At 52.9% G+C, this 25,415-nt stretch overlaps 1 protein-coding gene across 1 annotated transcript in view; it reads right to left on the bottom strand.

The window, feature by feature from the left end:
* Positions 1–25,262, bottom strand: part of NUP98 (nucleoporin 98 and 96 precursor) — a 38,689-nt gene extending 13,427 nt beyond the window's left edge. The window contains exons 1-22 of the mRNA XM_041401143.1: positions 25,115–25,262; positions 22,012–22,115; positions 21,553–21,654; positions 21,195–21,374; positions 20,348–20,487; positions 18,764–18,871; positions 18,029–18,212; positions 17,010–17,173; positions 15,977–16,114; positions 15,324–15,411; positions 12,963–13,055; positions 12,522–12,662; positions 11,336–11,469; positions 10,473–10,660; positions 9,544–9,660; positions 8,201–8,505; positions 7,294–7,407; positions 6,463–6,601; positions 6,051–6,228; positions 5,429–5,593; positions 2,353–2,529; positions 1,197–1,347 (exon numbers count right to left, since the gene is read on the bottom strand). Coding sequence (XP_041257077.1) covers positions 1,197–1,347; positions 2,353–2,529; positions 5,429–5,593; positions 6,051–6,228; positions 6,463–6,601; positions 7,294–7,407; positions 8,201–8,505; positions 9,544–9,660; positions 10,473–10,660; positions 11,336–11,469; positions 12,522–12,662; positions 12,963–13,055; positions 15,324–15,411; positions 15,977–16,114; positions 17,010–17,173; positions 18,029–18,212; positions 18,764–18,871; positions 20,348–20,487; positions 21,195–21,374; positions 21,553–21,654; positions 22,012–22,084 — 3,079 coding nt within the window. The 5' untranslated portion in view covers positions 22,085–22,115; positions 25,115–25,262. The remainder of the gene's footprint in view (positions 1–1,196; positions 1,348–2,352; positions 2,530–5,428; positions 5,594–6,050; positions 6,229–6,462; positions 6,602–7,293; positions 7,408–8,200; positions 8,506–9,543; positions 9,661–10,472; positions 10,661–11,335; positions 11,470–12,521; positions 12,663–12,962; positions 13,056–15,323; positions 15,412–15,976; positions 16,115–17,009; positions 17,174–18,028; positions 18,213–18,763; positions 18,872–20,347; positions 20,488–21,194; positions 21,375–21,552; positions 21,655–22,011; positions 22,116–25,114) is intronic.
* Between the last annotated feature and the right edge of the window lie 153 nt (positions 25,263–25,415).

The raw sequence follows: 25,415 nt of genomic DNA, 5'->3' as shown, positions 1-25,415 counted from the left end.
ACGGCCGCGGGCACCGCGAACGCCGAGGCCGGCGGCGGCGACGCCGACCACAGCGCGGCGCGGGGGGGACTGCCCAAAGTCCTGGGGCCCTTGGCATCTGCCACAGCAGCACTCGGTGCTTGGAACAGGACGCTGGCAAACTTGGATTGCAGCAGCCCAGCAGCTGATGGGGAGAAGCAGGAAGAACGGTTCAGTGGAAGTATTAAGTTGTTTGTCCCAGGGCCAGTTCTCATAAGCCCTAGAAAAACACTTAATACACCCAAGGATAGCTCAGCTACACTTTGGGGGCATAAAATAAGCAGGATGGCTTCTGCTGTGGTGTTAGAAACAAAAAAGGTTTAATCAGAGGGCATTTCTGGGCTTTGAAGGGATTTCAGGAATTCCCAGAACAGCCAGTGGCAAATGTCTGGATGGTGTGATGGGAACACGGAGCTAAGTGTGAGTGTGAGCAGTGCTGAGTCCCACTGACCCTCCAGCACTGCCCACAGGAAAACATGGGGTGCTCCCAGGAAGGGGAAAGGCACAGCCCCAGCCCAAACTGGGCCATTCCCAAAGGAGTCCCTGATTCCATGTCGGAATCAGGACACCAGAACAGAAGTGGGGTGGCACACGGATCAGCAGGGCTCACACTGGCCCTGCACACACCTCAGGGCTGTTCCTGCCAGTCACGTGGGCTTTGAATTGATTAACAGATCTGAATTAATGGGTTTCCTCCATCAGGGAGCACCTTCCTGCTTGTTCCCAGAGGTATTCCTCAATATCCCTAAGAAAGCACCACTTAGTGGGTGCACTGGGTGCAAGGGGCAAGGTTTGGGCAGTGGGGGAATCTGGTAGGGGCTGCCCTGTGCAGGGCACAGCTGGTGCCCACAGCAGAGCCACCACAGGCCACCTCCAAACCAAGCTGCAAAGTTGGTGCCTCTGGGAGTTCTTAAAAGGGGGAAAAAAACCCACACAAGCAGAGAGGAAAAAAAAAAACAAATCTGAAAATAAAAAAAAAAGTGAAAAGATCAGTGCAAGCATCAGAGGAGCTGAGGAGGAGCTCCAGGCACTGAAGCACTCAGGGCAGGGCTTGTGCTGGAGCAGGGAAGGAACAGAGGAGGAAGGAGTGGCAGCAAGGAACTGCTGCAGACCCCAGGCTTTTCCTGTTCATGTTAAAATTGACCTTCCTTCACACAGTCTGTGGTTTCTCACCATACCTGTGTGTCTTTTGTGTCCTTCTGATTTTGAAATGGGAAGCCTTGGGGAGCAGATCTCTTGGGAAGTGTCCATCCTGACAGGTTGCTTCCCAGGGTAATCCAGGATCAAATCCAGGTCGTCGTCATCAGCAAGCAAGGAAGCTTTCATGATCTGAGGATGTGGGAAGCCAAGCCAGAACATCAGCAATCTCTCCCACAGCTGCAGCTCACTAAGCTCATCAAAATAGCTCTTCCCACCCAAAAAAACTCCTACATGCAGCACGTGACCAAACAACACAGCCACATTGCCAACATTCCAAGGAACAGTGAGGCACAGCTCAGGCTTGCTGCCTGTTGGTGAGGTTTTACAACTCCTTGTTACATCAGTGCACAGGACTCACTGGGGATGGGGGTGACATCCCACAATAATCCTGATGTCCTAGATCTTAGCTCTGAATGCTGTTTGTCAGCTTAAGGATTAACTTCTGGTCTATTTGTCATTACAGGTAGAAGCCCAGAGGTGTTCAAGGTTCTGTCCTTCCACAAAAATTACAGAGCTGCAGGGACAGGAGCCAGGGAATGGCTGCCAGTGCCAGAGGGCAGGGCTGGATGGGATCTGGGCAATGAGGAATTGTTCCCTGGCAGGGTGGGCAGGGGCTGGGATGGAATTCCCAGAGCAGCTGGGGCTGCCCCTGGATCCCTGGCAGTGCCCAAGGCCAGGCTGGACACTGGGGCTGGAGCAGCCTGGCACAGGGGAAGGTGTCCCTGCCATGGCAGGGATGGGATGGGCTTTATGGTTTTTCCCAACCCAAATCTTCCACGGTACTGTGAAATAAAAGCATCAACACCAAGCCCCAAACCAAGCCCAGTTACCCCAAAACATTTTTTTTTCTACCAAGGGGCCCAAGGCAACTCCTCTGGTATCAGTTCAGCTTGTCCCAGTGCCCAGAGGCCAGAGTTCTGGAAACTCAGCTCTGGCTCTAGGGTGTTCCCTGTCAGCACTGAGCCATCCACGTGTGGGGCTCTTCCCAGCACAGAGGTGTGGTGTGAGCTCAGTCCCACTCCACGGGATGCACTCATCATTACAGGCTGGTGTGTGACCACCCCTGGGAAGGCAAAAGCATCCTTGAGAAGTGCTGCACTCCCTTGCCAGCGAGGAGCAGGGCGGGACACTGACCTGCAGGACGTAGGGGTTGATGCCCTGGGTGGATGCGATGTGCGTGGACGCCGGCACTGCCTCCTGCTCCTCGGCCAGGGCGTCCTCTGCCAAGGGCTCCTGGGCTGGCTCCTGGGTGACGTCTGCCATGTCACTGTCCAGCTCCACCACCCTGCCCAGCTGCTCCAGCTCCGGGGGCTGCGGATACAGAGGCCAGGTCACACCCACAGAGCACAGCTCAGCCAGGACAGCCGCGGCTGCCACCAGCGCCTGTGGGCGCCGCCGAGCGCTCCTGGCTCCGCCAAGGCTGCACACCGAGGTCAGGGATGGGCACACAGAACCTTCAGGGTGGGCCATGCCAGGGAAGGAGCAGTCCCAGAGCAGCGGTGCCCTCCTGGAGTTTTCCCAGCTCTGCCATTCAGTTTAGGAAACTGTTCTTCAGCAGTGCAGTTCTCACGTGCCCAGCGAAGGGAGAGCTCTGCGTGCCCTGCCTCCCTCCCCTCCTCCCAGATCCATCCCATGTGGTACAAACTCCAACCACAGAGCCTACATTCCACAAAGATCTGCATTTCACATGGTTAATGTAACGGGCACGCCCTGGCACAGGGTGCCCAGAGCAGCTGGGGCTGCCCCTGGATCCCTGGCAGTGCCCAAGGCCAGGCTGGGCACTGGGGCTGGAGCAGCCTGGCACGGTGGAAGGTGTCCCTGCATGGATCTGGATGAGCTTTGAGGTCCCTCCCAACCCAAACCATTCCATGATTCCATAAGTTTAGGCCTGCCTAACCATGATTCCATGGCTCACTGCTCACAGGGGCTGTGCTTTTGCCCACCTGGCTCCATGGGACCTGAGCTCCCTTGTGCTGGTTTGGTTCCAGTTTAACCATCCCAGCTTTGTGTCCTGTGAAAGCCTCATGCTTCCAGCTTCCCAGAAAAAACACAGTACAGACCACTGAAGTGATATAAAAACAGGACTGAGGAAACCTAGGCAAGGTTTCCTGCTCAGGAATTAAGGAGCATGTTCACAAGGCTGTGCTTAGCTCTGTAGAACCAGCCACGATGGAGTGAAAGTTCTCAGCTGAGATAAAATCACCTGGGCAGTCTGTAAGGATGGAACTGAGTGGCAGATGCAGAATCTGAGCCTGGCCCCATGTGTGGAACAGATTTACAAGTCAAAATATGGTTACAAACACACAAGTTTCACTGCTCCCTTCATTGGGCTTTAATGTAGCAGGCTCCCTTGCAATATTAATAAATTCATTAATACTTAACTTAGTGAGGGAAGACAAAGCAAAAACCAAGTCTAGATATTAAATGCTTCTTACAGCCCAAATAATAGTATTACCAGATATGTTCTACACAAGTTTTCAGGAAGTTTTAAGCAATGTTATGATGTTTCTTAGGGTTTTAGAAAACTAACTGCTGTTTTTTCTAATTTCAGAAATTAAAACCTAAGTTAATGTTATACAAGTCAGAGAGGTTAACTAACCTGGAGGAAATTTTTGCTAAGTACACTGGATTGTAGAAGAATATTTAAAAATATCAGTGATATTCCCAGTATTCCTGAGTGTTTGAAACAGTTCTGGTCCCCCTAGCCTGAACATGAAGCAGGGAGGGGGGCTGAAGTGATGTTATTGGGCAGCCACGTGTGCAGCTCAAAATGCAAATAATTAAGGATCTACTCCAGCAGAGGGATGAATAAGTGGGTGTTAATTAGCCAAGGAGCCAGGAGAGCTGGAGCAGCAGCTGGCACTGCTCTGGGATTCTCCATGCAGAATCCACAGGGCTGGCAGCCCCAGCAGCAGGGTCTCTGCCCAGGGAGCAGACGGTGCTTTGGAACTGCTGAACAGGGATCAGGGTCCTGAGAGCCCCTCTCACCTGCCTGGAGAGCTCTGCTCTCCTGCCACACAAATGCTCAGCAGGGACTCACACTGGGTACCAGGGAGAAGTTCTGTGTCACAAGCACAGAACTGCCGAGGTGGGCAAAGCCTCTGAGCCCACCGAGTCCAACCGTGCCCAGCACCGCCAGGGCCACCACTCGCTCCATCCCAAGTGCCACATCCACAGGCTGTGGGATCCCTCAGGGAGGTGACTTCACCGCTGCCTTGGGCAACCTGTGCCAGGGCTGGACAGCCCTTTTCAGGAAAAAAAATTTCCCAATATCCGACCTAAACCTCCCCTGGCACAACCTGAGGATATTTCCTGCTCCACCCTCCTGGCAGGGACTTGTGCAGAGCCAAAAGGTCCCCCCTGAGCCTCCTTTGCTCCAGGCTCAGCCCCTTCCCAGCTCCCTCAGTCCCTCCTGGGGCTCCAGCCACTTCCCAGCTCCATTCCCTGCCTGGACATGCTCCAGCCCCTTTCCCAGAACTGGAAACAGCCCTCAAGGTGTAACATAGTGCTCAGCACTGGGGACAATCTCTGCTCTGGGGGACAATCCCTGCCCTGGGTCTGTGGCCACACCATGGCTGGGACAGCCCAGGGGCAGGGGCCATTGGCCTCTTGCCCACCTGAGCTCCTGGTATTCCCAGTGAACTAGATCAAACACTGCCTGTGGATCAAACATTCCTGTGTAAGATGGGCCCAGCATTGAGGATGTTTTGCAGAGGTTTAAAGCAGTCACATCCAACACAAATATGTTTATGAAGCCAGCATATAGCCAGCCTTACAAAAAGTATTATTTTAATAAAAATAGAGCACATTCTTAAAATGGAAAGCAGACACTCTTGCACACTAATGGTGGTAAAGGCAACTGAGTGCACAGCATCACTGTCCAGGCAGGCAGCACACGGCGGTGGCATTACGGGCGTGCATTTAATAGTCACAAAAACAAGGGTTCTTCCAGAAGAGGTGCAAATCTGCCAAACTCAGACTGGAATTCAAACAAGAAACAAGGGTTGAGAGCCTCCCCGCCCCATCCTTGGTCTGAAATGTCAAGTGTCTCAAAGGAAAACAACACGCAGCCACTCAGGCAGAGCTCAGCAGAGTTTCTGTAAGGCTCCACTCTCCAGATTGCACGTTACTCCAACCACCCCCTTCCCAGGCACTGCTATTCTCCAAATTCCGTGTCATCAACCCCCTTCAGTCACTGCTCTCCTTCTACCTGAGCCGGGGGCGCTGGTTTGCCGTTCAGGGCCATCTGCTGGGGTGGCAGGTGCCCTGGGGGTGGCACAGGTGTGGTCTTTAACTTCTTGGTGTCCACTTTTAAAGGACGATCTTCCTCATCCTCGTCGGAATCCTGCAAGCCATACTTGGAAAAGTGTGCTACCTGTGTTAAGGAGAAGAACAAACGTGTCACAGCTTGGAAGTGAAATTTCTGGAAGGCCTGAACACTGGGCAGCTGTAACTGTGCCCTGTACAGGTGTCCTAACACACAACTCTTAGGACACCTGCAACGAATTCAGCCTCTCTACAGACAAAAACCACCTGCTCTAGGCAGGTCTGAGGCCAGTTTTCACCACAGAACCGCAGACTGGTTTGGATTGGGAGGGGCCTTAAAGCTCATTCATTCCATAAGCAGGGATATATATTCCATGAGCACGCACTTCCACTAGTGCAGGTAGGTCCAAGCCCCATCCAATCTGACCAACAACGCTGAGCGAGGAGCCGCTTTGGTGAGGATGGCTCTCACCAGAGCAGAGCAGAGGGACGCCACACAGCTGTCCCACGTCAGAAACGCCCCGAGCTGGGGGTGCTGAGCAGCCTGCAGCCCCAGGCTGGCTCACCTTGAAGACCCAGGAGCCGGTCTCGGGGCGGTACTCCTTGAAGCGCGCGCCCTGCTTGCGCGACACGGCCTCCAGCCGGCCCTCGTAGTCCATCTCGGCCAGCCGCTCGGGGCTCTTGATCAGGCAGCGCGACGTCTTGTCCGTGGGCCACACCCCGTCCAGGGTCACCTCGGCTCGCCTGCCGAAGGACAGCAGCTCAGAGACAGGGCAGGGAGCCTGGGCAGGGGAGCAGAGCGCAGCCCCGGCCAGGGAAACTCGTGTCAGCTCTTAAATCACCTTTGCGGCTCAGAAACCTGGAAGCAACTCGCTGACACTGTAAACCAAATGCACCGCTTGCATTTGTCTCTGGGTTGCAGCCTGCAAGCACAGCAGACTGTCAGGGTTCCAAAAATCATCCTGATCCAACACTTACCTATTTAACCCTTCCCCAATGGGAGGTTTTTTTTCGTCGTCAGGGTAAACAATAACTTCTTTTCTCCGGATATGTACAATCTCATCCAGGTTTAAGTTTGTTAGATTTACTTCTCCTTCGAAGTAAATCGATCCATAACCTGTAGAACAACCCAAAAGGTCACAATTAAATTGTGAAAAGGTCAATAAAACTGTGAAAAGTCACAATTAAAACTGTGAAAAGTCACGTGCCACAGAGCCCACGTTCCTGCTGCGCTCCTCCTGTCCCCACCCAGCCCGGTCCTGTCTCCCAAGCAAAGTGACACATCCTTCCCCCTGAGAAAACTCTGGAGGAGCCTTATCAACTTTGACACCAATATCGAATGGCTGGGAGAGCTGGGAATGTTCAGCCTGGAGAAGGGAAGGCTCCAGGGAGAGCTCAGAGCCCCTGGCAGGGCCTGAAGGGGCTCCAGGAGAGCTGCAGAGGGACTGGGGACAAGGGATGGAGGGACAGGAGCCAGGGAATGGCTGCCAGTGCCAGAGGGCAGGGCTGGATGGGATCTGGGCAATGAGGAATTGTTCCCTGGCAATGTCCAAGGCCAGGTTGGATAGGTTTGGAACATCCTGGGATGTTGGAAGGTGTCCCTGCCCATGGAATGGGATGAGCTTTAATGCCCTTCCCAAACCAAATCAGTCTGTGACGCTGGGATTTATTTTATCCTAAAATCCCACACAACTTTGACGCCAACTGCTCCCAAAGCAAGGGCACTGGTGACAGTCAGACTGAGGTTTGGAACCGAGGTGCTGCAGCTTCAGGATCCCTGGAGCAGGCCAGGGAGGCCAGGGCTCTCACCCGTGCGGCCGATGGTGAAGTCTGTCACGATACATTCTTTCCTGTCGTTGGTCAGCCGGGCCAGCTCCTCCAGGGTCGGGATGGTGTAGTAGCCAGCTCGTGTCAGGACAATCCCTGCAACACAACATTCCCTGAGAACAGGGCTGGCAGCAACGTATCAACATTCCCAGACTGTTATCCCATTTCTTTTGCCAGCCTGAACAGCTGGAAGCCTCAGAGGAACTGAGAATCAGGGCACCCAAAGGCAACAGACACCACAACACCTTCATTCCACAGCCTCCAGAGCACATTTAAACCAAGTGCTCTGGCAGGCTCTGCTCAGGCACCTGCCAGGGAGCAGCAGGTGTGCAAACAGGAAGGGCAGAAGGTATGCAGGGAGAAGAAAAATTGCAAATGTATCAACACTTGAAGGAAACACTCTCCCAGCTTTAGTAGCCTGGGGCCTCAGGCACTGCTGACCAAACTGCAGCTGCTTCTACATTTAACAGGCTCCAATTCCTGTTCATCTATTAATTTGTCTAATGATCCTCCTATTTCCCAAAAGCATTTTGCATCTCCAAAATGTCTATAGACATTTCTTCTGCACACCTCACCTGCCAGTTTCATTACATGCCACATAAGTATTACCTGGGAGGATTAACGAATCTTTTCCCTTGACCTTCTCAAGTTTAAAAAACTCCAACATATGTGATGTGAAACTGGGGTTTAGTTACTTTAAAGCTACTAGATCTTAATCTGACATACAGTTACACACACATAAAATTTAAATGCTCATTGACTCAGCAGATAAAATTTCTGCACTAGGTAAGAAAAGCAACGTTTGTGGAAGAAGGAGGGAAAAAAGCAAAAGCCGAGGGTGTCAAAGAGCAGAACACCCTGCATGCAGTGCTGCCCCCGCCAGCCTCACCTGCAGGATGCTGCTGGAGCCCAGGCTCCATCTCCTTGTCCCACTCCTCCTGCAGGGAATCCTCCTGGAAGGAGGCGTCCTCGCTGCTGCCCTCCAGCCCGTTGCGCAGCGCCGCGCGCATGTTCAGCGCCACGATGGTGTCGTCCACGCTCGAGTGGGGCTTGTGCCCGCTGCCCTCCAGGCTCTGGGGGATGGGCTTGGCAATGGGGTTGGTGTAGAACCTGGTCACCTCGTGGGCCTCCTCCTCCTCCTCCCGCTCCCCGTCCTGCCGGTGGTTCTCCTCGGGAGGCACCGACAGGAAGAACCTGGGCACAGGAAGGCAATGTGAATTATTTCATTCCCAACACTTACACCAACACGCCTGTGCAGGGCCAGGAGCTGGATTGGGTGACCCCTGTGGGTCCCTCCCCCTCAGGAGACTCTGTGATTCTGTGGTTAAAATTCTGCTCTTTCCAGGCAAAGAGCAAACAGGACCACACCAACTGCAGCGTCAGTGATTATTCCCCTTCCCTCTGCTCCTGCCTGACCACCTCTGCCACTGAGGCTCCCACTTCAGCAAGGACAGTGGTGGGACTGGGACAGTCCCCACACGCTGGGGACTAAGGCACGTGCCCTGTGCAGAGCTGAGTGGAACAGGGAGCTCAGGCTGGAGAGAAGCCTCCAAAGGGAGTGTAACAGCAACCCCACAGCCCCACCTCTCTGCCCACAGGGCCAGGGTGACCTCACTCCCACAGCAGCTCTTATTTTAGTAGCTTTCAATAAATCAATATGGTGAGCTGGGCAGGTTTTTTCCAGCCTCTGATTAAAAGAAAACCAAGGTTCAAAAACCAGAGTTGAACTAAAGTATGGCCAGTGGTTTTTGAGAAGAGGTTGGAATTATGGCTTTTGCAGGGGGAGGATGTAGCCTTAGAGGCTCCTCAATGTAATCTGTACAAAACACATACACAGAAAATAGAAATATGAGACGTGAGGATCAGTGGCACTCCCTTGCAATCCCATCACTGAGGACTGATCAGCAGAGGTTCTTCCCCCTCAGAGTCAGGTTTAGCACTTCCCCCAAGGAATATCCTGGTTTCTTGCTACAAGGGAGGAAGAGACTCATCCAGAACATAAAGTCCCTCCTCCCTGACCAGGATTTTGGGTGGGGTGACCTGGCAGTGCCCACACGGGAAGAACACACGGTTAGTGCAGGAGGAAATGCATCTCCCAGCAGGTCAACTGCTCTCAATGAACAGACAAGTGACATCCCTGAGAAGAAGGGGCTGCTGCACAGCACTAATTTAGGGACAGGCAGAACCAGTCTGCATTTCTGAGGACAAAGCCCTGCAGGGTGACTCACTCACCTGTCCCCGTTCTCCGGGTACTCCGACGGCGACGCCAGGTCCTCGTTCTCTCGGCTCACAGGAGAGAACAGGTTGCTGCTGCCGAGGTTCTTCAGAACCAGCTTCTTGATGCTCTTCCTAAACAGGAAGGGAAATTTGGATCTATCCACTACATACATGTAGATTTCATACTTAATTCAGATGCTCTAAGACCTGTTCCCACACCCAGGACATCTCAAGTCTCCTGTAAGAAATCCTAAAATTTTTTGGGGAATTCCATTCAAGGCTCTGGCTAATCAATATAGAGATGCAACAAGCACAAGCCAGTGAAAGGCTCAAAGCCCAAGTTCAGCAAACTCTGTTCTCTGTTTCCCAAATCAGCTTTTCTAGAAACACAGGTCTGGCCCACAGGGGAAGGCTCATTTTACAGCAGGGTCACTTTAATCTTTTAGCCCTTTGTTTCTGCTTAACTCCAAACCTTTCAAAACCTCTTTTCCATTTGACTGCCACTGATGTACCTAAAAACTGAACCCAAAGCTTCACTGGAGTAGATCCATGGTTTATTTCTCACAGAAACATCTGTGGATATGAAACAGAATCAGGGCTGGGATAAAACCACCAGAAATCTGCCTCCATACTAAGGGCATGAGCAAGCCTGGTGACACTCCCAGTTCAGGAGCAGTAAGTATCACCCTGTGCAAGCTTTCCTTGTAAGAATTCCTCAATGACTTTATAGGAGCATTGCTCCCATCACGGGCTGACCTCATTTTACAGCTTATTTGGCCTTAAGAGTCTAATCTGAACCTTTTCACCTCTTCTACAGAAAACAGTTCTAGTGAAGCCTCACAGACAACTTGCTCTTCCAATATGAGAGCACAAAATCATGAGATTCATGGTAATACACAGGAGCTGCCACAAGATTCTCCCTCAGAGACAAAAGAGAAGCTCACTTTGGCATGAAGGCTCCATTGGACAGGGAGGGCTCGTCATCATCCAGCCCATCAAAGAGCTGGGACTTGGCCGAGCCCGCGGACTGCAGGGCCTTGGGCCGCACTCTGGTGGCGGGGCGGGGGGTCAGCTTGTAGTGGGTGGGGGTGGTCAGGGCCTTCTGGGCTGCTGGGTTGGTTGGCTTCAGCCTCTGCAACAGAAAGAGGGACAGTTGGAAATCTCAGGCGTGGCGACAGAGATTTAGGGTGCTCCAGTCCAGGGCCCTGAAAGGCAAAGGGGGTGGGAAGCAATAATTGCACCTGGGTTAGGGGGCTCCATGCACATCAGCCTGGGTCCACGGGCACCCGGGGCTCCAGCTGCCAGGCACGACTCACCTCCAGCCCCTGGCACCTGCCCGGGGGCAGCAGACACTCAGAACCTCCCCCACCACCCAAAAGCCTGGGAAGTGTTTGTTCTGTCGTCTTTTGAACAAAGCAACAGGGAAAGGTTTGTCAGAGACTCTCAGGGACGTCCTAAGCAAAGCACTACAATTATTCCAAGCATTAACAACGACCCATCTTTATCCTCAATCAGCAGCAGAGAGCACAGGAACTCCACAGCCAAGGTTGTGATGCAGGCAAAAGCAGGAAATCATGGAATGGTTTGGGATGGAAAGTACCTTAAAGATCACGCACTTCCAACCCCCCTGCCATGGGCAGGGAACTTTCCACTGGGATAAAATCAAGCACTTTGTGTCCTGGAGGGTAAAAAGCCACTGCACCACTGGGAGAGCACAGAGGGCAGCTTACTGGAGTGAGGACTGCACACAGAGCAAGTAATCCCACCTGTCACCCATGAAACGAGTTCAGTGCTCGTGGGCACTCACCTCTTCCTTCTTCTTCGGGTCTGACATGGGGTTTCTGAAGAGTGGGGAGTCCCCAAAGGGTGAGTAGGTCAGGCTGTTGAGGTGCTGCTGGAGGACAGCTTGCTGGGCTGCAGAGGCATTGGGGTCTGTCAGAGCTACAAAAGGAGCAGCATTTCAGTTTTAGAGCTCTGGGAACAGAACCAGGGCAGGCAGCAGCTCCCAGAGCATCTCCTTCCTCCATCAGTGTCCAACCATATTTACTGAGTTCTCATGGGTGAAAAGCTGAGGACACAGAGAGCTACAGAGCAGTGGGAAGAGCCTGGCCTGCCAGAATATTCAACTAATCCAGCTGGCTTCTGAAAGGGTGTGCAGGGAAAACATTTCATGCAGAATTTTGACATTACTGCTACCACAACCATACAGGTCTAGAGTCCCCTCTACAATGGATTCTAAATCTTGTCTCTCTGTCTTAAAGCATTTCATTTTAATTCCTATTAAAATGCTCTAAGACTTCACCCCATAAAATATTCAAGCCACCAAGAGGAGCTTAATTGTAATTCCAACAAAGCCAGGGTGGGATGTGGGCATTCCCAAAGAACAACAAAACCACTCTAGAACAACAGGGTCTTATTGTCAGGGTCTGCAGGAAGTCAGCAGGAGAGCTGGAGACAACTGGGTCTTATTTTTGTCCCAGAGGCACAGCATCGAGATGTGGGCATTCCCAAGGAACAACAAAACCACTCTCAGAACAACAGGGTCTTATTGTCAGGGTCTGCAGGAAGTCAGCAGGAGAGCTGGAGACAACTGGGTCTTATTTTTGTCCCAGAGGCACAGCATTCCTGTTAATAAAGGCCCTCTAGGCCTTTCCTATCTGGAAGTACTGAAAAAAACCAATGCTGCACTTCCCTTACTTTTCATTGTGCACATCTATTCTTGCTGCCCCAAATTCAATTTGGGAAACTTACTAATCTTCAAGACAATGCTTTAAAATAAGTGCAATTATTGGGCACGTAAAGCAACTTGGAGTTCCTTTAAAAATACACATATAGCCAGCAAAACAAGGGTCATCAGCAGGGTCTGCACTGTGACTGAGAACAGAAGCGGCCCCGAGGAGATGTTCTGCTGCTCCAAACCCTTTGGGAGGGTGTGCTCCTGTGCTCAGGCACGTGGGCACAAGGCAGCAAGCAGCAGGCTCATGGACACTCACCTACAGCAGGCTGAGGGGCCCCGAAGCCCAGGGTAGCCGTGGACGTGTTGAATCCCGGCGCTCCGAACGCGCCCGTTCCCAGCGTTCCCCCCAGCTTGGGCTGGGTGTTTCCAAACAAGGACGTCTGTCCTGCCCCCAGAGCTGTGACAGGAGAGGTGACTGTCAGCTACCACTGCACTCTGACAAGTTCACAGCACAACAAAGCAGTCCTTACTGGACTGCAGGAAACACTCTCCACGCCCATGGAGGCTGCAGGAGCAGAGGCTCTGAGCACACAGGACCTCACCAGTCCTCCCCTGGAGCTGCCCTGAGCCATTCTGGCTTGAAGGTGAAACATGCCCACGCAGCCTTTCCTAACTCAGCTACAGGCAATGCCCAGGCTGGACCAGCACTGCAGCCTGAGGGCTGGAGCTGCCCAGAAATGAGCTGGGAAATGCTTACCTGTTCCAAACCCTGTTCCAAGCCCAGTGCCCAGAGTCCCAGTGGCAGGCTTATTTCCAAACAAGCTATTTCCAGCGGTGTTGGCACCAAAACCTTCAACAACAGAATGAGCAGCTCATTAGAGATGAAATTAGAACTGTGTATTTAAATAAATAAGCCTCACAGGGTCGAAGAGCCCTGCCCAAGTCAGATTTCCCACTGTTTCCAGCAGCGCGGGTTAAACTGGCAATTGGCAAGAAGGGACTTCACTGGTAATGAACACATTTTAGTTATAAATACAGCATGAAAGCAGCACAGGAAAATGTTGGTCTGCCTTCTTTAGCTTTTCAGTTTGTTACAAATTCAGAGTTTCCCAGAAAGACAGAGGTGACAGGATGCTGCTGTATCTGGCAATGGAGTAAAACGTGCTGGATTTTTTGAGTGCCTGGAGGGAGCAAACCTCATTTCATCCTGTTTATGCCACACACATTTCTGACCCTCACCACAGAGCAGGTGGGAACTCAGCTCTGCACAGTTCAAGGGCACAGCTGTAGCTGCAACAAGGCCACCCCAAATCTACCATGAGCTCAGTTCTACTGCAGATGCTGACCCCATCCCATGCTCGGTTAGTACACAAAGCCAGGATTAAACTGAAAAGCTGCAGGTGTGCACCAACCCCTTGGAATCCAGCTCCATTCCTCCTATAAGCTGCTACACAGGCAAAGCAAAACCACACACTGCAAAGGCTGGTCTCCACCAAACGGTGCCAACACACTGTGGGGCCATGGAGATCCTGAGCAGCAGAACAAGAACTCAAAAGCACCTTTCACACCCCTGGGAGGCTTACACAGGACTCTCACCACAGTCAAACCCTGCTTGCCAAGGTGCTGTCCTGGTTCAGAGCACTCAGAACCACAAAGAGCTTGATTTGGGAAAGACCTAAAAGATCAGCCAGTTCCCTCGAGTTCTTCCTTGTCTATATGGGCAGGCTGGCACAGCAGCTAAAGGCATGGCAGGCTCCAGTGCCTTTAAATAACCAACACAAAAGAGCCTTCAGGGGACAGGGATGGCAGGGTCCAACCCCCTCCTACTCACTCTCAGACACAGGTTTTTTTGCTGCTCTGAAATCCAGAATTAAAAAGGCAGGAGATATTTCAGAGTCCCATAAAAGAAGCTGCCACTCCCTTCAGCCATCCCTACACATTCCTCCTGCTCGGTCACACCCACCCAACATCAGTTCTCACATCAGAGGCCACCAGGAACACGCCACCAGCTCCTCAGGACTTTGGTCCTTCACACCACAACAGCCACAGCTGAACTGGAGCTGACTCAACTCACCTTCACTGCAGTGCAGGATCTCCTGACACCTGCCCAAGCCCAGGGATCACTGGTTTTACCCCAATTCTCCCAGTGCTGCTCTGCCAACACAGCGTGTTCACAGCCTCCTAACAAACTCCTCTGCTCCCGGAATCCTTGATTTCAAGAGTTTTCAACCACAGAATTACAGCATGGTTGGAGCTGGAAGGGACCTCTGAGACCACCCAGCCCAGCCCCCTGCCCAGGCAGGGACACAGGAACGTGCCCAGGGGTTTGGGATGTCTCCAGAGAGGGAGACTCCAGCCCCTGCCTGGGCAGCTGTTCCAGGGCTCTGCCCCTCCAGGGAAGGAAGTTCTTCCTCAGGCTGGGCTGGAATTGTTGTGTTTCAGTTCCTGGCCATTGCTCCTCGTCCTGCCACTGGCACCACTGAGCAGTCTGGCACCATCCTGACACCCTTGGAGAGATGTGGATGGATGGGGTATATGGATGGATGGGATGAGATGGATGGATCCCCTCTCAGCCTTCCCTTCTCCAGCCTGACCAGGCCCAGCTCCCGCTGCCTCTCCTCACCAGAGATGCTCCAGACCCCAAATCATCTCTGTGGCCTTCCCTGGACCCTCTCCAGTAGCTCCTGGTCTTCTTGAGCTGTGGAGCCCAGAACTGAACAGGACACTCCAGATGAGCCTCCCTGGAGCAGAGCAGAGGGGCAGGATCCCCTCCCTGACCTGCTGGGAATGCCCTTCCCAACGCTCCCCTGGATCCCAGGGGCTCTCCTGGCCATCCCAGGTTGAAAATTCCCTTAAGGACTCACCAAAACAGTGGCACTTGACTATCTGCCTCCCGAGTCAGGGAGCCCCACCAAGAGCAAAGGCACAACCCAGCACATTCCTCTGTGCCAGGGTCATCATCCACCTGACAATTCCAACACTACAGTACTCAGCATGTGCTCTCCACAGTGTGTGGTACACACAGCACAGATTTAAATGATTGAAACCACACTTTTTTCCCCTGTCCCCAAACTGGAAGGGTTTGAAGGGGTTCCTGAACTCAGAGGAGGTTTGTTACCGAAGAGGCCCCCGCCCGTGGTGGTACCGAACGAAGGAGCGCTGGTCGTGGTGGCTCCAAATCCAGCAGGCTTGTTCCCAAACAGGGTCTGAAAGGGAAAAAACAGGAATTTGGAAACCTGGGATGCTGACACCACAGGAACTGTATTGGTGTTTGGCTGCAGGCAGGGAAGCAGAACTAAAGCCAAGCACAGCTGAGCCCCCCCAAGCCCACCCTCCCATGAGTGGGGTTATCCCAAGCCAGCTGGAAGATCCCCCAAAAGCAGCTCCTAGGGTCAGACTCAAGGGGCTTAAGGGACTTGTCCAATCTCAGTGATCCTGTGATTTTTGCTCCACCAGAACCAAAATGCTTGAGTATCAAAACCCAAGGTTGTTTTGGTTCATCACAACTTAAAACCTGTACTTCCAACCCTATGCTGAGGCACCCCAGGCACTGATAACCTCAGCATCTCCTGCTGCTTTTATCACTCCACACATCACTTGTTCAAAAAAATGACTCTGCTACACCTGTTTATCCTCCAGTTTACAGCAAGCCACCTGACTTTTGTATCTCAGGCATCCTAATCCCTAAGCTGACACAAGTTCTGTGCAGCCAGCACCCTGGAACAGGGCTCTGCTTGGTTTTCTCTCTTTATCATGGAGGCACAGACATACCGAACCACCAACACCAAATCCCGTGTTGGCTTGTCCAAAAAGGCCAGTTCCCGTTCCAAATCCAGTCCCAGCATTTGTATTGGCAGCTGTCCCAAAAAGGCCTCCAGGCTGTGAGGGCTGGGTGACCCCAAAGAGACCCTACAAAAAGGAACCAGGTTAAGGTAATGCTCCCAGGCTTTTCCAAGTCCAGCACTGACAGTAACAGATCCAACACACAAAACCAGGCAATATAACAATGCTGCATTTGCCCTCGTGCTGGGGGAATAGAAGGGGTGAAGAGCATTCCAAAAGCTTTAGTCCTCCTCCAAAAATCAGTTACTAAAAGGAAATTAAAAAAAAAAAACCCAAAAATTTATGCTCCGAGTATTGCAATTTCCTCATCGCTTTGAGCAAGGGAGATGGAAAAGAAACATTTCACAGGGTTTTCTGGGAGAAGTCACAACAAATTCACAAAGAACACAGGATATCTGGAGCCAAAGCCTCTAGTTGTACAACAAGTTACAGCTATGTAGAATCTTTCTGTCACAAAAGTCGCTCCAAGTATTGCAATTTCCTCATCGCTTTGAGCAAGGGAGATGGAAAAGAAACATTTCACAGGGTTTTCTGGGAGAAGTCACAACAAATTCACAAAGAACACAGGCTATCTGGAGCCAAAGCCTCTAGTTGTACAACAAGTTACAGCTATGTAGAATCTTTCTGTCACAAAAGTCCCCAAATGTTGCTCATCTGTCAGCATAAAGCCCAGGATTTGAATTCCCCATAGAAGGCTGATAATGGAATGACATTATCTGTGTGAAAATGATCAGAAGCACAGGAGTTGCAAGAGAGCAGCTGCTTGAGGAGGTGAGTGGGTACATGATTTGTGAACAGCTGGCTGTTCTCCAGCTGTCAGGAACAAAGCTGACTGCCAGGAGGTTCCTCACTCCACCGCAGCCTTCAGAGCTCGGCACCCCGCCTTCACCCCCCTGCAGTGGACTCTGAGGCACACCCCAATGCTGCAGTGCCCAGCAGGAGCAGCTGCAGCCCCTCTTACCATGGTGTTGGTGTTGGGCTGGCCCAGGGTGCTGGTGCCCCCGAAGGAGAAGCCGGTGTTCTGCGTGGTGGTGGCCTGGCCAAAGGGTTTGTTGAACAGACTCGTGGTCTGGGACTGCTGCCCAAAGAGCCCCCCGGTGGTGCCCGTGCCAAAGCCAGTCGTACCTGGGACACCAAGGGGAGTTAGAGACCAGCCCAGCAGATCCACACCCCAGCATGCACACAGGAAAAAGGGTCACAGAATACCCTGAGCTGGGGGGACCCAGAGGAATGACCCAGTGCCACCCCTGCCCGGCCCAGACCCCAAAATCTCACCCTGGGCATCCCTGGCCAAAGGCTCCTGGAGCTCTGGCAGCCTCGGGGCTGTGCCCATTCCCTGGGCAGCCTGGGCAGTGCCAGCAGCCTCTGGGCAAGAACCTTTCCCTGCTCTGCAGCCTGGCCCAGCCCCAGGTGCTCCCTGGGTCCTGTCTCTGCTCATCCAACAACCACTTCCATTCCTACAGCCTGGAGGATTTGGATCTGTTTACAGTCGAACTCCACAAACACAAATATCTATTACTAGGAAAAAATCCTTCCCTGGGAGGGTGGGCAGGCCCTGGCACAGGGTGCCCAGAGCAGCTGGGGCTGCCCCTGGATCCCTGGCAGTGCCCAAGGCCAGGCTGGACACTGGGGCTGGAGCAGCCTGGCACAGGGGAAAGTGTCCCTGCCCATGGCAGGATGAGTCTGGGTGAGCTTCAAGGTTCCCTCTAACCCAAACCATTCTGGGATTCTATGATCTATTTACTTTTTGATTTCCACCAAATCCTAATAAAAATCCACATGTTGTTTGAACTTTTCCAAGGGAAAGTAAGAAAACAGATTCCTATGGCAAGGAGCTGCACCAGCCAATGCTGGCAATACAACCAGCACAACTCTGAGCTCACAGCAGCGCTCCAGCATTTCACATCTCAGAATTCTAAATGGTTTAACACAATATTTGCACATGCACCCACAGGAACACCAGGGCCAGGCAGTACTTACTGGTTCCAAAAGCAGTTTTATTCTGTCCATAGGAGAAGCCTGTATTGGTAGTGGAAGAGCCAAAAAGTCCTGTGGCCGTGCTGGACGTGGCAGTGGAAGAGCCAAACAAGCCAGCAGTTGCTCCTGCTCCCACAGGATTCGTGGGCCCTTTCCTATTTGCCTGGTAGTCTTCCAAACGGAGTTCCTAGAGGAAAATCCAGCTCTTTTTACCCAGGGCAAGGGCAGGCAAATGTCCTTACCACACTCACACAGCACTGCATCTTCACCAAGGTGAAGGCTCAAGAAAAGCTGCAACACCCACATTTTTAAAAATAAGCACACCAGAAATGGGACCTGAACTTAGATCCATGTTTTTACTTCAGTTTGACATCCCAGAGCCTTTTCAGATATTTTATAAACTCTGTTTTGAAGGGTTAAATAAAACAGCCCAAATGGGAAGGCCCCAGGATAAATCCTTGGGAACACTAGTTTATAACAAACAACAGAGCTCTGCCTGGGATCCTGCTGTTATCCCAGCAGAGCTGTTCCCAACAGGATCTCATGTCCTTCTGACAAGATGAAATTTCAGCTCTTCCAGACCTGCATTAAGCACTTAAACCCAACTGCAATTAACGTGGCAGCACCTCTCGTGCGCGATGCCGACATTGAAGCTTCATTAATTTTTGCATTAACGAGCACAGACAGTAACTGTGGCCCAGAACAGCCCGAGGTAAGGCTGTGTCCCCGTGCACTGACCTCGAGGGACTTGCTCTCGTACTCCTTCATGGCAGTGATGCACTGGTGCTTGGTGTTGATGTTGGTGCTGACGCCAGATTTCACCATGGTGTCGGTGCCGGTTGGGGGCTGCCAGGAAGGGAGAAAGGACAAGGTTAAAATACAGAGACTTGGGGGAACACAGCCAGAGCTCCCTGCAGATCCTGGGAAATCCTACACCTAGCACAGACCTGAGGCTCTGTGTGACTGCTCTGCTTGGGCAAGACCCCACCTGCAGAGCCTCCAGCCCTGGGACCCAACAGCACGAGGATGTGGAGCTACAGGAGCCAGTCCAAGGAGCCACGGAGCTGCTCCAGGGCTGGAGCCCCTCTGGAGCCAGGCTGGGAGAGGGGAGAAGCTCCAGGGAGAGCTCAGAGCCCCTGGCAGGGCCTGAAGGGGCTCCAGGAGAGCTGCAGAGGGACTGGGGACAAGGGCTGCAGGGACAGGAGCCAGGGAATGGCTGCCAGTGGCAGAGGGCAGGGCTGGGTGGGATCTGGGCAATGAGGAATTGTTCCCTGGCAGGGTGGGCAGGGGCTGGGATGGAATTCCCAGAGCAGCTGGGGCTGCCCCTGGATCCCTGGCAGTGCCCAAGGCCAGGCTGGACACTGGGGCTGGAGCAGCCTGGCACAGGGGAAGGTGTCCCTGCCATGGCAGGGTGGCACTGGGTGGGCTCTGAGGTCCCTCTCAACCCAAGCCTTGTGTGCTTGCATGGTTTTATGATTCCATCATTATTTGTACAGCTGAGGCCTCACCCAGGTGTGTTTAATGATGATCAACAGTGGAATTAGCCACAGGAGCACTCAAAACAACTCCCAGCGATTCTACTTTCGGTTTCACTTTAAAAGCAGTTTACCTCAGCTTCTGACACAAACCCTGGAGCTCTGCACGAATTTCACTATCCCCACTCTTTTCAACAGTGCTGTGGAAGTACAAATCAGCAGCACTGCAAGGGCCCAGGCAGCAGCACAGCTCTGCCCCCAAAGCCTCAGTCTTACATCAGCTCAGTCCGGAAATGAAGAGGGATGAGATCTGCATGCACAAGATTTTGGGGAACAGAGTCCCTCCTGCAGCAGGCCCCAGGCAGCCCAGCTCCTCAAGGCCTCTGCTGGGCCACCCTCCAGGCCCAACTGCCACGAAACTTCGCAGCAGTTACTGAATCCTGTCTTAAAGGGGACTCGTCCAGAGGAGGCAGGACACCACTCCTCTCCTTCCAGGCCCCATTCCCAGAGCCAGGCTGGCCCAGGAGAGCTGTGCTGATCCTGCCCCATCCCAAGATGTCTCTAACCCTCACTGCTGCCAGCATTTGCCATGGATCACCTTGAATTCCACAGCACCTGCTGGGAAGGCTCAGCTTTAGCAGCTCCTTTACTTCCTCAGCGTTGGCTCTAAACCCAGCAAGCCTGAAATTCTACAGTGGTTGAGAAGGGATGTTTTCAATTCAGTTCACAACACTTCCACATGAACTCATTTTTCCACCTCAGTGACCAAGACACCACACAAACAACTGCAAAACTGAACACTTCCCACAGTAAATGGGCTGGACTAAGAAGAAAGAGCAGAACTTACATTAAATTTAATAGTCGTGCCAGTTGGAGCAGCAGTAAAGCTGGTTGGGCCAAACAGAGAGCCAGATGTGCTCCCAAAGGGGTTGGAAGTGGTGTTGGTGGTCCCAAAGAGCCCTCCACTGCTGGTGCTCGTACCAAAGTCTAAATAATGGACAAAAAAAAAAAGTCAGTATTACAACAAACCCAAAGTAAGTATTTAAAACTTAAACCCTAATACTTCATTCAAATTAGAAACTGGTTTGAAAATCGAAAGAACAGCTAGGAAAAATAATTTGACAGCAAAGCTGGAAGCTGATGGTGCTGCTAATGCAGTCCTCTGCTGCAGAATTGTCCTTAACTCAGCACCCCAGAAACAGCAGACAAACCATAGCAGTCAGTTTCCTTCCATTCCCAACAAGTAGGAAGAAAATAATGCAGTAACTTTATAATAAAGATAATCAGTGAGGCTCCTTTTCTTTTTTCAGAAGGGGCTGCAAGCAGCTGCTTTTGTCTCATGAAATTACAGAACAGTTTAACAGCATTCCCTGACTTCTCCTGCCACAGACAAACCCAATTGTAACTGCTCTGCCACTGGATAGAAACCTAAAATCAAATAGCATTGAAAAAGTATCCAGGATAAAGAATTCCAACCAACCACCTTTGGCAATTTGCTTTAAAATGTAGGGCTGGAATCACAGCTACAGATTCAGGAGCATGTGGGCTCCCCCCAGCTGCTGTGGGCACAGGGATGTCACTGTATCCTCCAGGAGAAAACCCCCAGCCCACCCTGACCCCTGTCCCAGCCCCCAGGTACACCCAGCTCCCCCTGCTCTCCCACCCAACAGCAGAGGGGTGCCAGCGTCACTCACTTCCAAAACCAGCCGGTTTGTTCTGTGCAAAGGCATTATTCTGGGATGAGAACAGGCTTCCACCAGTGCTGGTGGTTCCAAAGAGGCTGTTTGATGTCCCAGTGGACGTCCCGAAGCCAAAGCCAGTGCTGGTGGACGAGGTGGCTGGTTGGTTGAAGGTGGTGGACCCAAACAAGCCTCCTGCAGACAGAAACGGGCTGTTAATCCTTCACAACCTCCTCTGCCGGGGAGCTCTGGCAGCTTCCCTCTGTCCTGTGCTTGGGAGGGTGCTTTTGGGCTATTTTTGGTGGGTTTTTGTTGACGAGTGCTCGGCTGGGGCTGCTCCCTTTGTGCCCTCCCTCCCTCCCCCCGGCAGTACCTGGCTTGCTCTGCGTGCTCCCGAACAGGCTGCCGGTGCTGCTGCTGGAGCCGAAGGCCGAGGTCCCGAAGGCTCCTCCGCTGGTGCTACCAAAGCCAGCATCTGCAGGCACAGCCCAGTGAGCCCCTGGGGCTGGGGCTGCACAAACTGCCCCATGGAGCTCACTGCCTCCTTCCAGGCCCTCCCAACAAACCCCCAGAACACCCCAGCCTTCCCGAAGCGCTGCATTTTCCACTCTGCCCACGGAAGGAATTTCCACACCAGACAGGCAGCCCTGGTTGTCTGCCCAATGAAAGCTCGGTTAGGGGTGAAGCCTCAGGCTCCTGAACCAATTCCAAGCTGGAGCACCCAGCAGCTCCCCAGTTCCATCCCACAAGGAATCACCATCTCCACGGGATCCTCTGAGCTGCTCTCCAGGAACAGACACCTCATTAAAACCACCTTGGATATTTCACTTACTCTGCCCAAAAGTTGAAGTTGTCCCGAAGCCGGTGCTGCCTCCAAACGGAGTTCCAAACGATTTGTTAAACATTTTTAGGATGTATCAGGTTTTCTTCCTAGACCTGGAAAGCAGAATTCAGGTTTTACTGGAAGCTCACCCTGCAAACTCATTTTCCATCTCCCTCAGTGCCGAGGGCAGCAATCCCACCAGAATCCTCCAGCACCAACCCCATGGCACTGTGTGATTCCAAACCCTGCCACAACCCCGGGAGGGTCAAGGGCACCAACATTCCAGTCACACCAAGCTAAGGAGGTGTCACTAAACATCAGTGTCCCTAAAATTAAGGTGTCACTCTTAATTATGGCTGGAGTTCCTGCCCATCTCAGCCTGTGTCCTGGGCTGCAGCGATCCCACAGCAATCCTGGGGGTTTCCAGGAATGATTTTCCTGTTCCAGCCTCTTTGCCAACTGCTTCAAGCACGACAGAGGGGAATGCACTGCACAGGGATTACAGGAATCCAGCTCTCCTCTGCTCCCCACCTCTGCACTTCCCAGCAGCTGCCGTTCCAGGGGAGTTTTCCAGGCCCAATTCCCTCTCCAGCCCCCAGGGTTTATTTACAGCATGTTCCCTGCTGCCTCCCCCGGCACAAACAGCTACAAACTGTGCTCCAGCTCTCTGAGTTTATCAACAAACCCAGCACAACCATCCCCACGGCTCCTCGGGCACACTGTCAGGGAACTGTGGGGTGTTTTCCTGCAGCTTCACCACTGAAAGTGCCAGATTAGCCAAAAACCTGCCAGCACAAAAAAGCCAGCACTGCCCGAATAATGTTCATGTTATCCCCAAAAGAGCAGTACTAGCAACAAAAAAAAAAAAAAGCTAGAACTAGAAAAACTAAATGTCATGTTAACCCAAAAAAGCCATATTAGCAAGAAAAAGTCAAAGTTAAAAAAAGCCAGCATCACCCCCAAAAATGCCATGTTAACCAAAAATCATGGGTGTAATGATCCAGGGAAAGCCATATTAGCCAGAAGAAAATGACAACACTAACCAAAAAAAACCACATATTACTAAAATAATGTCCATTAACAAAAAAAAAATGTTAGTACTACCCCACCCCTGTCCACACTGAGCAGGAAATGCAGGAATTCCCCCACATTCCCAGGTACTCCCTGGCAGCACAGCCACACACAGCACTGCAGAACCAAGGATGGCCCACAGCAGGAATATTCCCAAAGCCAACAACTGCAGTGAAAGCCAAAGCTGCCCTCTCCCTGTGCCCGAGGCAAGCACAGAGGGGAGCCTCCCCCAGGGAAATCTCCACATCCATCTGCCCACCCTTGAGACTGAAGTGTGTTTCCCCAACACCAACAGCACTTTGTGGGAATGGCCAAATGCAGACTGGGAGCAGCCACAGCTTCTCCCCAATCCCTGAGCAGCTGGAGACTAAATCAGCCCAGAACAACCAGCCCAATCCCACACTCCCCTGGCAGGAGAACTAAAAAGATGATTTTACTGTCACCTCCAACTACTCCAACACACACACCACAATTTTGGAGTGTTAAGGGTCTCCACACGCCCCCAGGCAAATCCTTACAGGCTTCATTTACCACAGGAAGAGGAATTTCAGTGAAAGGATCCTGGAAAAAGCCAGGAAAAGCTGCTCTGACAAACTCTCAGAGCTCCCCAAGCTGAGAGGAGCTCCTGGGAGAGCTCCTCTGGGCCAGGATAACACGGCACCCTGAGCCCTCCTCACCTGCTCCCATGGGATCCCTGGGGCTGGCACAGCCCTGCCAGCCCATGGAGCCCCAGCTGTGCCCAGTGCCACCTTGTCCCCAGCCCAGAGCACTCAGTGCCACCCCCAGGGGACACCTGCAGGGATGGGCACTGCAAAGCTCCCTGGGCAGCCCCTGCCAAGGCCTGAGCACCCTTTCCATGGGCAAATTCCTGCTGCTGGCCCAGCTGAGCCTCCTGTCAGGGAGTTAGGAGAGTGGAAAGGTCCACCCTGCACATCCTTCTCTCCAGGCTGATCCCCCAGCTCCCTCTCCACCAGGAGCTGCTGCTCCCAAACACAACTCTCCATTCCTATGGAATATTTTCAGCCACCTTCCCTTGTGCCAGTGCAAGTCTCCCTTTCAGGCCAGGTACAAATCACCTGCACTTTCCAGCTGTCTGATGTTGTGTCTCTCAGCCTTATCTGCAAATTCACAAGTCACTCATTTTCTGTGGTTCCTCTTTTCTAAGTCACTGCTCTCACATTGTCCTGAGACCACTAAACGCCAAACTCTACCTAAGAAGAAAACTAAAAAATCATATTCTAAGAAAAAGCATGTTATGGAAAGATTTCCCCCTCCCACAGCAAGCATTTTGTTCTACTTCAAACCCACCCCTCCTCCTCTGAACCTTGAGGGCTGTGTCCAGTTCTGGTCTTGCAGGAGAGACCTGGAGGGGCTGGAGCGTGTCCAGGGCAGGGAACGGAGCTGGGAAGGGGCTGAGCCTGGAGCACAGGAGGCTCAGGGGCCCTTGTGGCTCTGCACAAGTCCCTGCCAGGAGGGGACAGCCGGGGGGGGCGGGCTCTGCTCCAGGGAACAGGGACAGGAGCAGAGGGAACGGCCTCAGGCTGGGCCAGGGCAGGCTCAGCTGGGCCAGCAGCAGGAATTTGCCCATGGAAAGGGTGCTCAGGCCTTGGCAGGGGCTGCCCAGGGAGCTTTGCAGTGCCCATCCCTGCAGGTGTCCCCTGGGGGTGGCACTGAGTGCTCTGGGCTGGGGACAAGGTGGCCATGGGGCACAGCTGGCACTGCCTGGGCTGGGAGGGCTGTGCCAGCACCAGGGATTTGGGGATTCTGTGAGCCCAAGAGCTGGACCAGAATCAGTAAAACCCAAGGGTTTTACACAGCATCCCCCTCCCACTCGCTGCACTCCCAGCCGAGGGGGGACCCCTCGCGCCAAAAAGCTTTAATTGAAGTTTAACAGCAGCAGCACAAAACCCCCCTAAAACCCCCCAAGAAACCCATGTCACCAACACAACTTCAAGTCGCATGTAACCAGCCCAACTTTAAACTACGACTAATTAACACGACAGTAAATAACTCCCGGCCCCGGGGACCGCCGGGCCGTTACCCGCATCCAGAGCCGCGTATCCCCCGTGGAAAACACCCGGAATCTGCAACCGGACCCGCACCGGGGCAACCAAAAAGGCCTAAAAAAATCCCCAAAAGCGGCCAGGTACTCCGGAGACAGCCGGGGCACGGCTGCCGGGAAATCCCACCCGCTCACGGCCTTCCCGCCTCCCTCCGTCCCGGGGCCTCCCCGCGCCCCCCCCCACTCCGCGACCACCCGGTCTCCCGGCACAAAAGGCCTGGCGCCGGCGCCGCAGCCACGCCGGGCGGGCAGGGCGGGCAGGCCGCGGTGCGCCCCGCGG

The sequence above is a fragment of the Onychostruthus taczanowskii genome, unplaced genomic scaffold (genome assembly GCF_017590055.1).
Source record: "Onychostruthus taczanowskii isolate IOZ18803 unplaced genomic scaffold, ASM1759005v1 scaffold187, whole genome shotgun sequence".
NCBI lineage: Eukaryota > Metazoa > Chordata > Aves > Passeriformes > Passeridae > Onychostruthus > Onychostruthus taczanowskii.
Note: the sequence above shows the minus strand (reverse complement) of the source record. Positions and strands in the feature narration are given on the sequence as shown.